The following is a 17,255-nucleotide window of genomic DNA, read 5'->3' as shown; positions in this document are numbered from 1 at the left end:
GCCTCCCGGGTTCATGCCATTCTCCTGCCTCAGCCTCCCGAGTAGCTGGGACTACAGGCGCCCGCCACCACACCCGGCTAGTTTTTTGTATTTTTTTAGTAGAGATGGTGTTTCACCATGTTAGCCAGGATGGTCTTGATCTCCTGACCTCGTGATCTGCCCATCTTGGCCTCCCAAAGTGCTGGGATTACAGGCTTGAGCCACTGTGCCTGGCCTGTACCACACACTTTAACCTGGATTCATAAAGCATCAAAAGTAGAAGGGATATAGGGGATCATTTATTCAAATCTCAATTTTACAGATGAAAAAACAGACACAGAAGAACAGATGCTGTATTAGTCTGTTCTCACACTTCTATAAAGAACTGTCTGAGACTAATTTTTTTTAGATGGAGTCTCATTCTGTAGCCAGGTTGGAGTGCAGGGGTGCAATCTTGGCTCACTGCAACCTCTGCTTTCTGGGTTCAAGCAATTCTCCTGCCTCAACCTCCCAACCTCCCTGCTGGGACTGCAGGCGTGTGTCACCACACCCAGCTAATTTTTGTATTTTTAGTAGAGACAGGTTTTCACCATGTTGGCCAGAATGGTCTCAATCTCTTGATCTCATAATCCACCCACCTCAGCCTCCCAAAGTGCGGGAATTACAGGCGTGAGCCACTGCGCCCAGCGAAACTGGGTAATTTATGAAGAAAAGAGGTTTAATTGATTCACAGTTCCACAGACTGTACAGGAAGCATAACTAGGAGTCCTCAGGAAACTTACAGTCATGGTAGAAGGCAAAGGGGAAGCAAGCATGTCTTACCATACCAAAGCAGGAGAGAACGAGTGAAGGGGGAAGTGCCACACATTTTTAAAACATCAGGTCTCATGATAACTCACTCATTATCATGAGAACAGCAAGAGGGAATCTGCTCCCATGATCCAATCACCTCCCACCAGGTCCCACTTCAACATGAGATTTGGGTGGCAACACATAGCCAAACCATATTATGCCACCCCTAGTCCCTGCCAAATCTCATGTCCTTCTCACACTTCAAAACACTATCATGCCCTCCCAACAGTCCTCCAAAGTCTTAATTCCTTCCAGTATTAACTCAAAAGTCCAAGTCCAAAATGTCATCTGGAACAAGGCAAGTCCTTTCTGCCTATGAGCCTTTAAAACCAAAAACAAATTGGTTACTTCCAAGATACAATAAGGGTAAAGACATTGTGCAAATATTCCCATTCCAAATGAGAGAAATTGGCCAAAACAAAGAGGCTACAGGTCCCATGCTAGTCTGAAATACAGCAAGGGAGTCATTACATTTTAAAGCTTCAAAATAATCTCCTTTGACTTCATGTCTCACATCCAGGATACACTAATGCAATGGGTGGCTTCTCAAGGCCTTGGGCAGTTCTGCCTCTGTAGCTTTGCAGCACGAAGCCCACACGGCTGCTTTTACAGGTTGGAATTGTGTGCCTGTGGCTTTTCCAAGCACATGATGCAAACTGTCAGCAGATCTACCATTCTGGGATATGGAGGACAGTGGCCCTCTTCTAACAGCTTCACTAGGCAGTGCCCCAGTGAGGACTCTGTGTGGGGACTCCCACTTCACATTTCCCCCCTGCACTGCCCTAGTAGATGATCTCCATGAGGTCTCCACTCCTGCAGCAGACTTCTGCCTGGACATCCACACATCCACTGAAACCTAGGTAGAGGCTCCCAAACCTCAACTCTCGCATACTGCACAGACGCAGGCCCAACACAACGTGGAAGTCACCAAGGCTTGGGGCTTACACCCTCTGAAGCAATGGCACAAGCTGTACCTTGGCCCCTTTTAGCCAAGGCTGGAGCTGAAGTGACCATGATGTAGGGTGCCATGTCCCTAGACTGCACAGAGCAGTGGGTCCCTGAGCCTGGCCCACAAAATCATTTTTCCCTCCAGGCCTGTGATGGGAGAGGTTGCCTTGAAGTTCTCTGAAATATCTTGGAGGCATTTTCCCCATTGTCTTGGCTATTAACATTCAACTCCTCTTTACTTATGCAAATTTCTGCAGCCTTCTTGAGTTACTCCCCAGAAAATAGGTTTTCTTTTCTACCACATGACCGCACTGCAAATTTTCCAAACTTTTATGCTCTGCTTCCCTTTTAAATGTAAGTCCCAGTTGCAGGTCATTTCTTTGTTTATGCAAATAAGCATAGACTTTTAGAAGCAGCCAGATCACCTCTTGAATGTTTTGCTGCTTAGAAATTTATTCCAACAGATACCCTAATTCATCTCTCTCAGGTTCAAAGTTCCACATATTTCTAGAGCAGGAGCACAATGCCACCAGTCTCTTTGCTAAAGCATAGCAACAGTGACCTTTACTCCAGTTCTCAATAAGCTCCTCATCTCTATCTGAGATCACTTCAGCCTGGACTTCACTGTCCATATCACTATCAGCATTTTGGTCACAACCATTCAACAAGTCTCTAGGAAGTTCCAAACTTTCCCTTATCTTCCTGTCTTCTTCTGATCCCTACAAACTGTTTCAACCTCTGCTTGTTACCCGGTTCCAAAGTCACTTCCACATTTTCAGGTATCTTTATAGCAATGTCCCACTTCTCTTGCACCAATTTTCTGTATTAGTTCATTGCTATAAATAACTACCTGAGACTGGGTAATTTATTTTTAAAAAGAGGCTTAATTGACTTTCAGTTCCATAGGCTGTGCAGGAGGCATGGCTTGGGAGGCCTCAGGAAACTTACAATCATGGCATAAGGTGAAGAGGAAGCAAGCACATATTCACTTGACCAGCAGGAGAGAGAGTGAAGGGGGTGGTGCTACACACTCTAGATCTCAAGAGAACTCACTATCACAAGAACAGCAAGGGGGAAATCTGCCCCCAGGATCCAGTCACCTCCCACCAGTCCCCTCCCCCAACACTGGGGATTACAATTCAACATGAGATTTGGGTGGGGACACAGAGAAGAGCCAAACCATATCATATGCCTTGCCACAGTCTATGGTGCAACTTGTAAATGGAAGAGCCAGTGCTAGGATCCAGTTATCTTGTATCCACTGCAGTACTTGCTCAGAACCATTTTTTACTAAAAATTCAAATTCCATAAGAATTAAATGAAGGCAGAAGACAAATAATATAGCATTCTAAAATTAATTCATACAGTTCATAAGTCAGAAGACAAACAATATAGAATTCTAAAATTAACTCATACAGTTCTTTTATTCCAAACCTAATCTTAGTTGTCTTATTAAATGAAAGTTTCTGGGTTGACCACTGATGAAGACACAGACAAAAGCTGTGAATTTTACACATACTTTGATCACATTTTTTCTCGCCTGAATTATTAGAGAAATAACACATTTCCTTGTGCTTGATTGCTAAGTGAGACAGATAAGTGTAAGATTATTTTTCAAGCAATATACTTGCTCATCTTTCAGGAAGCACTTTACTCATGATTACATGTGCACTTAGATAAAAGTACAGTTTTTATCTTGATTGTCACTCACGATGTAATTATTCATAAACTTAAGAAAAGAATTTTCTTTCAGTATGACAAATGGTTCTCATGCTTGTGACATGACACTTTTGATCTGTTATATGAAGGGAAGGGTTTTTATTTCACCTACCTAAAATTTTCCCCAATACAAGAAATTTGACAGCACTGAATTCTGTACCTTACAGGATTACTTGTCTCCTTGCATTCTGTTAACCTAGCAATTTGTTCCAAGAGAAGCATTCAAATGAAGAGTAACTTTGTGATAAAAGGACAGGAAGCAAAGGGAAACCAAGGGGGAAAAAAGTCATAAAATAAACCACCTCTTAGTGCTACCAAAAAGGTTAAGAGATCAATTCCAAGATTTGTATACTAAGAGGAAAATGTTTTTAACCAACCTATAGAATGCCATAAGCTGCCACTCCACCTGCTATCTCCTTTCCCAATTTACTTTGCTTCATAGGATATCTATAACTAGGAGGATCTACAAAGAAATGCAATGCATTATTTTATACCTCAAATATTTTAAGTAAGAATAAAACATCACATGAGGCAGAGAAATATTCTATCTACAGATTTAATACCTAAATGATTTTCTTCAAAAGCCAGTAACAGTGTGAAGTTTATTTTGTGGTGACTTTTCATTATTTATCCTCATTTTAATCAAAATCAGGTTGTTTTTCTTGTTCTAAATTGCTATTATATATAGCATCTGTGGTTTGACAATTCAATGAAAATTGGTTTTCACTGAAAAATCAATTCAAAGTTTCAACCAGTAGTATTCAGCGATAAAATCCACTATGTTTCCTTATAAACTAAAAGCAAAACTTGGCATCTAAGTAATCAAATGTTAATAATACCTTGGATAGATTCTCATTGTTAAAAGCAAAGCAAAGAACAAAAGCAAAACCAAACAAAATGCTGTAATTATATTTGACTCCACTTCTTACTTATATACATATATATATAATAAAACATCGGTTGGGCATTTTTTCCCATTTATTATCAAATGTTTGTGTAAAGTCATTGATGCTAGAAAGTCATAATTTTAATTATTATATCACCTCTACAATTTCTTCTTTCATGTTCATTTTAAAATGGTGAAGCTGCTATCAGCCAAGTTTTTAAAATCAAAGTAAAAGGAGTCAGAATCTTGATGTCAGTCTAGCCTATACCTGACCTGCAAACTCCCTAAAAAGGAAAAAAACTATATTTAAAACTTCTCATGTAGATTCAATGATATTTTTTAAGTCCCCTTTCCTGGAATATTGATTACTTAAGTGCTTTTCCAGTGCCAACCTCTGAGCTCAGTTACAGTCAGCCCTTCCTATCCACAGGTTCTACATCCATAGATTCATCCAACCATGGATAAAATAGCTTCAAAAATTAAAAATAACACAAATTTAAAAACAATATGTAAAACAACTATGTATATAGTGTCTACATTGCATTGGGAATAATAAGTAATCTAGAGATTATTTAAAGAGAGAATGTATGTGTGGGTTACATGCAAATACACAATTTACATAAGGAACTCAAGCATCCATGGATTTTGGTATCCCCAGGGAGTCCTGGAATCATTGCGCCAAGAAAACTGCGTTAAGTATCAAGACAAATGGATTAAGGATAAGCTGTGTCTTCTCTACAATTCTCTCACCACGTTTTTCCTTTAGAAAAACATTAAATTAAGTATGAAAAGTTTTGGCTCTAATTTCTCATAAATTACTTATAATTTGATATTTGCAAATATAATTGTGAATTATAAGTTGATATCATATTGTAATAACATTTTGTTTCTATAATCATGCCTCTTTTTAATGTGATTTTCTCATGTATTTTAATATATTGCAAAAAATGCAATAACTGAAGAATTTGTTTTTTGTACAATTAGAAATGTGTATCCAAAGTCTTCTACCATAATAAAAAAATGAAGAGGAGCATCCAAACAAGTAATTTGCCAAGAGTCACAGTTTTCCTTGGATCTGTATATTCCGATCCGCCTGCCACCACCCCACACAGACACATTCACATTTGCCACCACTCTAACTGCCTGCAGTGAGATCTAGTTAGCCAGAGATGTTTTTCAGGCTTTTTCAGATATTACGTTCATGTTTTGACTTGCCATGTAGCATAGTTAAGGAGGCCTGGTTTTGTTTTCCTAGTGTGAAAGGTTTGAAGAGTTTTGATGTCCCACTGGGCTGAATGAATGACTGTCAATTCAACTTTCTTCTTCATGTAGGTATGGCATAAGTGACTTCTCAACTATTAGAAAGTTACTTTTAAGTAGGATTCACTTGGCTAATAACCACCTTAAAAAGAAGAGGAATATTTGCCATATAAAATACTTTTTCTTCTTCTCTTAAAAGGAAAAGGAATATTTGCCATATAAAATACTGTATATCTTATTTCAACATAAAGTGCAAATTTGATTTTTATTATTCATATGCAATACTAAAGACCCCCAGCAGCATTTCCAATCAGAGTTTCACATCAAATATGTAAAATTGCCAAACTCAACTGAAAGACAGGCATCTTAATTTCACCATTGAAATGCTAACTTTTGCAATAAATATTTTGAATATTACTCAAAAATATAACAAACAGAATGAAAGTTGGAGGGCATGTCATTTTCTTATCTATAGCTTGAACACTGCGATGATCCACATCATTGCCGTACTATTTTTCGAGTTTTATTTTCTCATTCATTCTCATTCACTTTGAAACATATTTGCCATGTTGTGCAAAGATAACCAAAAGATATTCCTCGGAGAAGCCACACACATAAATCAGTAAGCTTGGAGTTCATGTGTGTTATGTAGTTTTGGAATTATTCCAAAGACTTACATAGTTTGCTATGTTTTGCTGTAACAAGAACTTAGATTGTACTCCCTCCACCCCTCAAGAATGCGGTATCTGCCGGGCGCAGTGGCTCCTGCCTGTAATCCCAGCACTTTGGGTGGCCGAGGCAGGTGGATCATGAGGTCAGGAGTTCAAGACCAGCTAGTTCAAGACCAGCCTGGTCAACATGGTAAACGCTGTCTCTACTAAAAATACAAAATTAGCCGTGTGTGGTGGCTCGCACCTGTAATCCCAGCTACTCAGGAGGCTGAGGCAGCAGAATCACTTGAACCCAGGAGGCAGAGGTTACAGTGAGCCGAGATCACGCCACTGCACTCCAGCCTGGGTGACACAGCTTTTTTCCCCTGGAGGGGAGGGGAAACAAAGAATGCAGTGTCAGAGCTTATCAGACCCATCATATGTGAGTTACTGACCTCAACCACTGCATTTCAAAATACATAAAAATATAAGAGCTCGATGAATACTTTGAGAACTTCAGTAAATCTCAGCCACTTCTCCAAAAATTGAGAGCATATTCTATGACAGGGCTGCCCTGCCAGTCACCTCTTGGAAGACTGAACTCATGCAGCAACAGCGCCCCACCCTGTCAGTCTTTGAGCTTTGAAGCCTTTCCTGCATCACCCACACCACCCACTGGTGTCAAGGGACCTTAGGTGTCTTTGAGGATCTCCATGGTGTCAGATCCCATCTCTCCAGAGAATTCACTTGAAAAAAAGGTGCACCTCAAACTTTAATTCGATTTTCCTTTCCACAGAGGCCTGCTTCCATTTCTACTTCAGGAACTAGATTTTAGTATTTGGAACTCACTCCCTCTGCCTGTGCTTAATGTGCCTCATCTCTTGAGTGTATTCCCTGTAGATTTGTTCACATGAGTCTCCTCCTTTTTGAGCATTGTGAGCCTAAGGAAACAAATTCTCCTTGCATGGCAATAACCATGTGATTTGTGAAACCATACTTTGAGCATCTTATTTTGACCGTACAAAACAGTGTGGCTCAGAAATTCAATGTGATCATTTCTCTGGTCAGTGTCACATCCCCATGAAGTGAAGCAGTAAGGGAACAGCGGTTTCAGTTAAGGGGTAAAATGGGTAATCTTCTTGGAAATTACAAGCAACTGAAGAACTCATTCTAAAATATGCAGAAATCTCCAAAATCATACATACTTTTTATGTTAGCAAAACTTACGTGCAAGGAGTCATAATTTAGGTTTATTTAAAGAATGTATCCAGTCTTGAAATCAGCTAGGTGATAAAATAATATCATCTTTACTTTTTTCTACTTGTGTCTCTTTAATGTTAGCACATTTAATATAAGACATAAAGTAAAATATAACAGTTTTTCAATACATATTTTTCAGAACTAAATAACATTTAAGGGATATATCCTGATAGTCTTCAAAATATTTTCATCTTAGATTACATATCATTATTTTTTGGTATCAATTTCTAATTTCAAGCTATTTTCCCATTTAGGATCCTAGTTTTTATTTAAATTTTACCTCCTCTTCTTTCATCTATTGTTTTACAGATAGCTTACAATAATTTTCCCTCAGTGCATAGAAAGGATTGAACTTGAAAATCAATTAAAAGTTGTCTTTTATAATAAAGCTCTTGCTTATTTACTGGAGAAGTGAAGCTAAATATACAGTTGCATCAGCATGAGTCAGAAAAAGAAGCAGATATTGCTCAGCAGGAAGCCAGGATAATGGGATTTCCAACTTCCTCTAGGTCGTTTTGTGAAAGGTGGTATCATTTTATGTAAGACAAATTCCCAGAAATGTTATCACCCTCAACACACACATACACACACACACACACACACACACACACACAGAAGTGGCTATTGTGCCTTGGGCACTTGTCTAGCCATTGCCTGAAAATTACAGATAATTGTCACTAACCAATCTAATCACAACTGCTAAAAGAAGTAACCCTCAATTCAGAGTTATTTCCTATTCAGATGCAATACAATTTTTTTTCTAATATATTAGGTTGCACAGAAACACTAAGATTGTACTTAACAAATATGGACTGAGAACCATTTTAACGTTATAGTAAAGAAGTGATCACAATTTTATCTGGTTATATTGAAAGTGTTCTGGAATGGTATTGGGAATTGATTTTTTTTTTTTTTTGAGATGTGGATCTCACTGCGTTGCCCAGGGTGGTCTCTATCTCCTGCGCTCAAACGATCCTTCTGCCTCAGTTTCCCATGTAGCTGGGACTACTGGTGCATGCCACTGTGTCTGTCACATTTTTTTAAATCACAAGCTGATTCTAAATTATAAATAAATCAAGAGGAAAGGCAGAGGACTTACTATGGTGCTGTCTTGACAACATCAAAGTAACTAATCCCCAAAAGTTTATTCAAAAATCACAAGTTGTTTCCATCTTACACCCAATTTCTGTACCAAATAAAGCCTATTATACTCCATAATGAAAAGTACAGATAATGAAAAGTACAGAGCCCAATGATGCTTAAATGACACTATGTAATCTAATAGTTTTGATGAATCGGTTTCCAAGATATATAATTATATTCAAAGAGTTCTGTCCGGTTCTGTTGATACTACAATCAAATTCTTCCTTCGCTGCAGACAACACCTTGTACTTAAGAAGCAGATGAGTCATGATCCCCACTATACGCCTCTAACAACAGATATGCAAAAGTCTTAGAGCTAAATGTCTGAGTGGTCCTGTTTTATAATAGATCACTAGTTCCTGAAATTAGTATTTGCCTTCCAGGCTGAAATATGTTTTCTGCAGTGTTCCAAACATTCTTGCATTTCTTAAAGTCATTGTCATAAATAGCAATGATGCTTTGATAATCCCGATAACAAACTACTTCCAAACTGCAGCAACAGAAGGAAAATGGTAGGATATACAGAAAATCCTTTGAGAAATCCAGAGAGGACTGATATTAGATATAAAAGCAATAGCCTGTGGCTTTTCAAGAAGAGAAGCACATTTCTTCCCATTAAAACTAGGAATTCTCGACAGATTTAGTTTACTTTTAAGTGGCTATAATTGTCACATTCCTTATAATGTCAAATGAAATATTCTTTGTTTCCTGTGTTTACCGGGTCCTTGGTCACACTTACTATTTGAGCAGAACAGTCCCTCGTACATCGAGAAGGCACAGTCACAAGCAATCCCTCTGCGTTTCTCTCACATCTCCCTCGGTGGTGACACACATGGCTATAGCTGTGCAGTGTCCAGCATGCCCTGGCTCCACTCTTGGAGTCACTGTGGCTCTTTCTTTCAGATCCAGGATCATCCCTTTCAACTTCAGAGAATGAATGCATTCCAGAAAGCCTCGGTCTGGTGGCCATTTCACCTACAAGGGAAGCACTGCAAATACAAACACATTCCTTTGTTTTATTCAAGATTTCATCACCCTGTCAAACTGAGGCCTTGTGGAGAATAGCAGAAACTGTGATCACTCAAAAGGTCTTAAGAACAAATACAATTTTGGAAACATACATTTAATAAAATGCTAAGTAATGGCAAATTACTTCATTTATTTATTTCTATATATATTCATATATTTTACTTGACACATAATAATTGTACATATTTATGGGGTGCAGTGGAATATTTCAGTAGATGTATACAATGTATAATGATCAAATCAGAGTAATTAGCATGTCCATCACCTCAAACCTTTATCATTTCTTTGTGTTGGTAACATGCAAAATTCTCTCTCCCAGCTCTCTGAAAAAAAATGCCATAAACTGTTGTTTACTGTGGTTACCCTATAGTGCTATAGAACATGAGAACTTATTCCACCTACCTAACCTCCTAATGTTGAGGAAGACAATACTGACCACATTTGTGAAACATTATCCTAATATGAATGATAATTATAGGTGGGGTTTTATGCTAACATAGCTCCCAAGAACTCCATACATGAATGTCCACAATTGTAAGTGAGAAAATTATTCAATGTGTGTGTGTGTGTGTGTGTGTGTGCGCGTGTGTGTGTGTTTCTATTCTCAGGCAGGGAGTTGGTTTTAGTTCTTTTTTTAAGAGGCCCAAACTCATTCTACTGTAAGAATTAACTGCAAATTAATGATTGCAAGTTGAAGTTATTTATAAGACTATGGTATGTATATAAATACACACAATTCTAAATTCACTGTGTAATATTAGTACTCAAAATCATATATATTCTACAGGAGAACAACCTGTGTGATAATTCATGAGTTATCTCAGTCTCTAATTGGACAGTACAATTATTTACTTTAAAACAGATTAGAAATGACCAACAGAGAGCTATTTTTTAAACTAAATGAAAGCAGAGTAAAAAGAAATGTAGAGTAGAAATAAATGAAGCAAAATATAGGTCTTCCTTTGGGAAAAAAAGTCAAGACACAATAAAGCAGTTGAAGAGATGTCTTTCATTTCCTAGAGTGATACACACCCTTAGTAGTTTGGTAGTTAATTTTTGTTTAACAGCTATATTGAGGTTTTACTGGCATATAATGAACACACATACTTAAAGTGCAGGACTTGTCAAATTTTTACATTTGTATACAACCATGAAACTATCATCACGATTAAAATAAGGAATATATCCATCATCCCTGCAAAATATTCTCCTCCCTCTTGATAACTCCTCCCCCTTGATAACTCCTCCCCCTTGATAACTCCTCCCCCATAACCTCCCTGCTTCCCTTAAATCCCTGGCAACCACAGATCTGATCTCTGTCATGATTAGTTTCTGTTTTCCAGAATGTCATATAAATGGAACCACACAGTATTTACTTTTCTTTGGCTTTTTTCTTTGAACACAATTATTTTGAAATTCATTAGTGTGTGATACGTATCAATAGTTCATTCCTTTTTATTGCTGAGTAGTGTCTCATTGTATGAACATAGCTCAACTTGTGTGTTCATTCATTTGAAGATGGGCATTTGAATTGTGTCCAGTTTTGATCTGTTACAAATAAGCTACTACGAACATTTATGCACAGATGGTCATATGAAAATGTCCTTTCATTTCTCTTGGGTAAATACTTAGACAAGAATAGCTATGTCATATGGTAGGTATCTGTTTAACATTTAAGAAATTGCCAAGTTGTTTTGCAGAATGTTTGTCTTTATGCCAAATTGCTTTGGTTAATTTTATTATGGTAAACTAAACTTGAATTCCTGGGATAAGTCATTTTTCTGAAACTTTGTTAAGATTTTTTTGCATCTGTGGTCATGAAGGACTGTATTTTTATTTTCTTAAATATGTCTGTCTAGGCCAAGCATGGTGGCTCACACCTGTAATCCCTGCACTTTGGGAGGTCAAGGCGGGCAGATCACGAGGTCAGGAGGTCGAGACCAGCCTGGCCAACATGGTGAAACCCCGTCTCTACTAAAAATACAAAAAATTAGCCAGGCATGGTGGTGGACACCTGTAATCCCAGCTACTCAGGAGGCTGAGGCAGGAGAATCACTTGAACCCGGGAGGTGGAGGTTGCAGTGAGCCAAGATCATGCCACTGCACTCCAGCCTGGGCGACAGAGCAAGAATCTGTCTCAAAAAAAAAAAAAAAAAAAGAAAAGTCAATGAGTTCAAAAGTATTCTCTCCTCTTCAATTTTCTGAATGAGTTTATGTTTATTTGTTATTTATTCCTTAAATGTTTGTTAAAAGCCTTCAGTGAAGCCATCTGGGCCTGGAATTTTTTTTGTGGGAAGATTTTTAACTATAAACTCAATCTAATTAATAGACTATTCATGTCATCTATTTCTTCTTGAGTCAGTGTTAGTAGCTTATATCTTTCAAGGAATTTGTGTTTTCTTCTAAGCTGTCAAACATGCTGGCATACAGCTTTTCATTGTAATCTCTTATTATGCCTTTTAATATATGTAATGTATGTAGTGAGATCACCTCTGTCATTATTGATATTGGTAAATTTTGTCTTTTTTATTCTCTCATTGATGGCAGCAGCTGCTGCCATCACGCAGGCTGCAGCCGGGAGGCATGGCTGGGCCTGCATACTCCATGGATCTGGTGAGAACCCCACCCCTTCTGAGTTGGGTTATGAGTTCCCTGGTGGTGCTGCAGACCCATGCCTCCTGCTCTAAAGAGCAGGCTGTAGCCCAGCCCAAACTGCAGCTGTGGATCCAAGCCTCCCTGTGCTCTTGGAGGGGGCCGGGAACAGACAGGATCTGCCCTCCCAATGGAGTTGGAGTCAAGCCCTGAGGCCTTGAATGGCAGGGGGAGGGGAAGAGTCCTGGGCAGAAGCAGGTGGGTCCCCAGCAAAGCCCCACCTTCAAGCCAGGGAGGGCCTGAAGGCTGGGAGCCAGACTCTCAATCCTGTGGACAGGACTGGGGATCTCGGCTGCCCATGGCTGCCCATGGACCAGTTGGCAGTTACTTCCTTCCCTCTGAGGTCCATAAAAGCCCTGGGCTGTGCCAGAGAGGGCAGAGTACAGACAATGGGATGACAAGCTGCAGAGAGGAACTATCCTCTCTACTGAGAGCTTCAGAGACCTGCAAAGACCTCCAAATGACCAGCCTGTGGAGAGGAGCTACACTCTCCAGGGCCTCCTCTCTGCTGAAAGCTGAACACTCCACCGGACCAGAGGAACTACCCACTGTGGGTCTTCTCTGAGGTGTTCTAAAACTAAATAAAACTCCTCTTAATCTTCGCCCTTCACTTGTCTGCGTACCTCATTCTTCCCGGATGCAGGACAAGAGCTCAGGCAAAGATGCCACTGGCCACAGAGGTTTCTGGGCAAGAAAATCGACACCCCAAAGATCCTGTAACACTATGATTGGCTGTCTCCACACTTACATCATACAATTCAGTTACAAACCACTGCAAAGCAATACTTATTGACGAAGAGCTGGCTGGTGAGCTGTAAGTGGACATGCCATCAGTGGTGGCAGATTGTAGCTTATTAACTTGAAGTGATACTTCTTTTTTACATTTCTCTCTGCCCTCACATGATGCTAATAATTGTCATAAAAGGAAATATATGACTGCACCATGACCTCAAAAGGCCTATTCCCCACTTTAAAGGAAAATGTCACTTTCCTGGTACTAGAAATTGTAGATATGAGAGTTGCTCAAGTTCATTTATAGTGAAGAGAAGTTAGTAATGCATTTATACAAGCCTAACACTATGAAATGCATGTATTTATTGAATACTATGGAAGGAGCCAATGACAGTGATCCAGAAAACACATTCTTTTCAGTTGAGATAGAAGAGCAAAAGAAATCTCTATTCCTATTGCAGAGAAAAAAATAGTAAAGATATTTGCTCAGAACAACATAACTACATAACTGGTATGTCTAATGTAAAGTCTATTTTATCTGATAAAACTACAAGAACTGCTGCTTTCTTTTGCTTTCCATTTGCATGGAATATCTTCATGTGTCCTTATGGGTGAGGTGAGTCTTTTGTAGGCAGCATATAGCTGGGTCTTTAAAAATATACCTTATTTAGCCACTATATATCTTTTAACTGGAGAATTTAATCCATTTGCATTCTAGGTTATTATTGACACGTATGGACTTACTCTTGCCATTTTTAAAGTGTTTTCTAGTTGCTTCATAGAGTCTTTGGTCCCTTCTTCTTCTCTTGCTTTCTTCTTTTGGGGCTTTGTGCCTCCTGTAGTAGTATGTTTTGATTCTTTTCCTTTTTTCTTTTGTGTATCCATTATAGGCTTTTGCTTTGTGACTATCCTGAGAAAGCATGTTATACTTACAACAGGTTAATTTAAGCTGATAACAGTTAATTTTGATTTGCACATACAAACTTTTCACTCTAACTTCCTTTTCTCCCATGTTTTATGTTTTCAATGTCACACTTTACATCTTTTTATAATAACATAAATAACATAAGTAATAATTTCACATAAAATAATAGAAATAAAAATAATAGGCCTCCTCAGCCACTCAGGCCTTTGCTGCTCCTCCAGAGAGGGACTTGTAAACAGTCAATGAATTTGCATGCCAGAGACAAGGCCAGGAAGAACTGTGGCCAGATTCACAAGCCCTTCCCAGGCCTTACTGGCCATCCTTACCTGGTGCCCACAAGCAGGGGGTACTTAGACATATTTTCTGGTGCTCTGATGACCAGCACTGCTTTGGACTGGAGTGGAAAGTAGGGCACCAACTATCCCTGGGCCTTCACTTTATAGCTAGGTGCAGTACTCTCCCCTAACCAGGAGTGTTAAGAAAGTTTTTGGAGACTCATTGGGCCAACCAGCCCCATGCAACAAGGTACCCTTCTCAGGCCTTCATACCTGGCCCCGTCTAAGCAGCCCCCAAGGCCTTCCTGACCACTGGCTCCCATCCAGGCTCTCTCCAGTTCCATGGTCCATTCAGATTTGTCCTGGCCTCCAGAGAGGGGTTTAGATACAATTTTGCAGGGTGCCTCCTATGACCAATCCCCACTCAGTCCACCAGGTGGAAGGGATGCCCTCCCTGGCCTCCATGAGTAGTTAGGGAATGTCTCAGCTACCTAATTGGGAATGAGAAATGTTTTAGGGAGTGCTGTATGCAACTGTGCCCCACACAAAACTGTAGCCATGTCAGAGACCCTTCCTGGAGGCTCCCTGTCCAGCTTTGACTGATGTCTGTAGGGAATACACACATTCCCGTAGGGGAAGTGAGAAACTCTTGGAGGCATTACTTGCATTTCTGTTTTCATGTAGTTCAAAGAATTCTTTTAATTTCTCTTGAGATTTCTTCTTGACCCTTATGTTATTTAGACTTGTATTTCTGAATATCCAAGTGTTTCGAGATTGTCCAGTTATCATTCTACTACTGTTTTGTATAATAGTTAGGTTCCAATGTTTTTGGAGAGCAGATATGGCATGGTTTTTATACTTTGAAATGCATTAAGGTGGGCTTTATGGCCCAGAATGTGGCCTATCTTGGTGAATGCTCCATGTGAGAGTGAAAAGAACATGTATTCTGCCGGCATTAGACTAAGTAAGCTATAGATGTAAATTACTTCCAGTTGTTTGATGACGCTGTGTACTTCAACTATATTTTATTAATTTTCTATCTGTTGGATCTCTCCATTTCTGATAGAGGGTGTTGAGGTTTACAACTATGTTGTGAATTTTTTTATTTATCCTTGCAGTTCTATCAGGTTTTTGCCTCATGTATTTTGACACTCTTGTTAGGTGCACACACATTAAGAATTGTTATATTTTCTCAGATAATTCACTTTTTGTTACCTTGTAGTGACTATATTAATCCAGAATTATCTTTTATCTCTTAAGTCCACTCTGTCTGAAAACTAATATAGCTGCTTCAGCTTTATTTTAACTATTGTTAGCCTTGTATATCTTTTTCCATTTCCTACTTCAAATCTGTATGTCTTTGCATTTAAAATGAGTTTCTTGTAGACAATGTATAGTTGGGTCTTTGTTGTGGGGGATCAACTCAGATGAACTCAGTCTTCAACTGGTGTATGTAGACCATTGATATTAAAGGTGATTACAGATGCAGTTGGATTGGTATTTATCACGTCTGCTATTACTCTCTATTTGTTGTCCTGTTTTTTCTTCCTATTTTTGCCTTCCACTCTTTTCCCACCTTTTGTGGTTTTAATGGAGTATTTTATATGATTCCATTTTCTCTCCCATTTAAGCATGTAAATTCTTCCTTTTTACGTTCAAAAAACCTTTCTATTGGTTGCCCTAGATTTTGCAACATACATTTACCATTTGTACAAGTCTACTTTCAAGTAATACTATATCACTTTATGAGTAGTGTAAGTATTTTACAATAACAAAATATTTCTAACTCTTCCCTCCTATAGTTTATATCTTTGCTATCATTTGTTTCACTTACCAATAAATTATAATCATCTAATAACTATTGCTATTGTTATTTTGAACAAATTATTTATTAGCTGCTATATCAATTAAAACTAAGAAAATGCAAAGTTTTTTCTTTACATTCACGTATTCATTTTTTTTTTTTTTTTTTTTTTGAGACGGAGTCTCGCTCTGTCGCCCAGGCTGGAGTGCAGTGGCCGGATCTCAGCTCACTGCAAGCTCCGCCTCCCGGGTTTACGTCATTCTCCTGTCTCAGCCTCCTGAGTAGCTGGGACTACAGGCGCCCGCCACCTCGCCCGGCTAGTTTTTTGTATTTTTTTAGTAGAGACGGGGTTTCACTGTGTTAGCCAGGATGGTCTCGATCTCCTGACCTTGTGATCCGCCCGTCTCGGCCTCCCAAAGTGCTGGGATTACAGGCTTGAGCCACCGCGCCCGGCCTCACGTATTCATTTTTAATATTCTTCCTTTATGTAGATCTAAATTACTTACTTTTCTCTGAAGAACTTCTTTTAACTTATTTCAACATTTCTTGCATGCAAGTCTACCAGCAACAAATGCCTCGATTTTTGTTTTCTACAAAAGTCTCTGCCAGGCGCGGTAGCTCATACCTGTAATCCCAGCACTTTGGGAGGCCAAGGCAGGTGGATCACTTGACCTCAAGAGTTCAAGACCAGCCTGGACAACATGGTGAAAACCCGCCTCTACTAAAAATACAAAAATTAGCTGGGCGTGATGGCATGCGCCTGTAATCCCAGCTACTCTGTAGGCTGAGGCAGAAGAATCACTTGAACCTGGGAGGTGGAGGTTGCAGTGAGCCAAGATCATGCCGTTGCACTCTGCACTCCAGCCTGGGTGACAGAGTGAGACTCCATCTCAAAAAAAAAAAGTATTTCTTCTTCAGTTTTGAAGAATATTTTGTCTAAGGCATTCATGGTATCCCACTATGATTCTAATTTGCATTCTCGTGAATTTGCTATTTTCATTTACTATTTCATCACGAACATCTTTCCATGTTAATACATGTAAGTCTACCTCACTGAAGAAATAAACCAAAACATAAATTAATGGTATTGTATAGATGTACCAGAATTTTTTAAACCTGGCTCCTCTGATTGGCTATGTTT

At 39.1% G+C, this 17,255-nt stretch overlaps 1 protein-coding gene across 2 annotated transcripts in view; it reads right to left on the bottom strand.

Moving 5' to 3' along the window:
• Positions 1-9,188: 9,188 nt before the first annotated feature.
• The window catches only part of LOC105501504, a 28,243-nt gene continuing 20,176 nt past the window's right edge, over positions 9,189-17,255 (bottom strand). The window contains exons 2-3 of one of the 2 annotated variants that reach the window (XM_011927488.1): positions 9,999-10,049; positions 9,189-9,672 (exon numbers count right to left, since the gene is read on the bottom strand). In XM_011927488.1, coding sequence (XP_011782878.1) covers positions 9,383-9,672; positions 9,999-10,049 — 341 coding nt within the window. In that variant the 3' untranslated portion in view covers positions 9,189-9,382. The remainder of the gene's footprint in view (positions 9,673-9,998; positions 10,050-17,255) is intronic. The other variant, XM_011927490.1, reaches the window with a different exon arrangement.

This window comes from Colobus angolensis, unplaced genomic scaffold, assembly GCF_000951035.1.
Source record: "Colobus angolensis palliatus isolate OR3802 unplaced genomic scaffold, Cang.pa_1.0 Scaffold72, whole genome shotgun sequence".
NCBI classification, from domain to species: domain Eukaryota; kingdom Metazoa; phylum Chordata; class Mammalia; order Primates; family Cercopithecidae; genus Colobus; species Colobus angolensis.
This window is presented reverse-complemented; position numbering and strand designations above follow the sequence as displayed.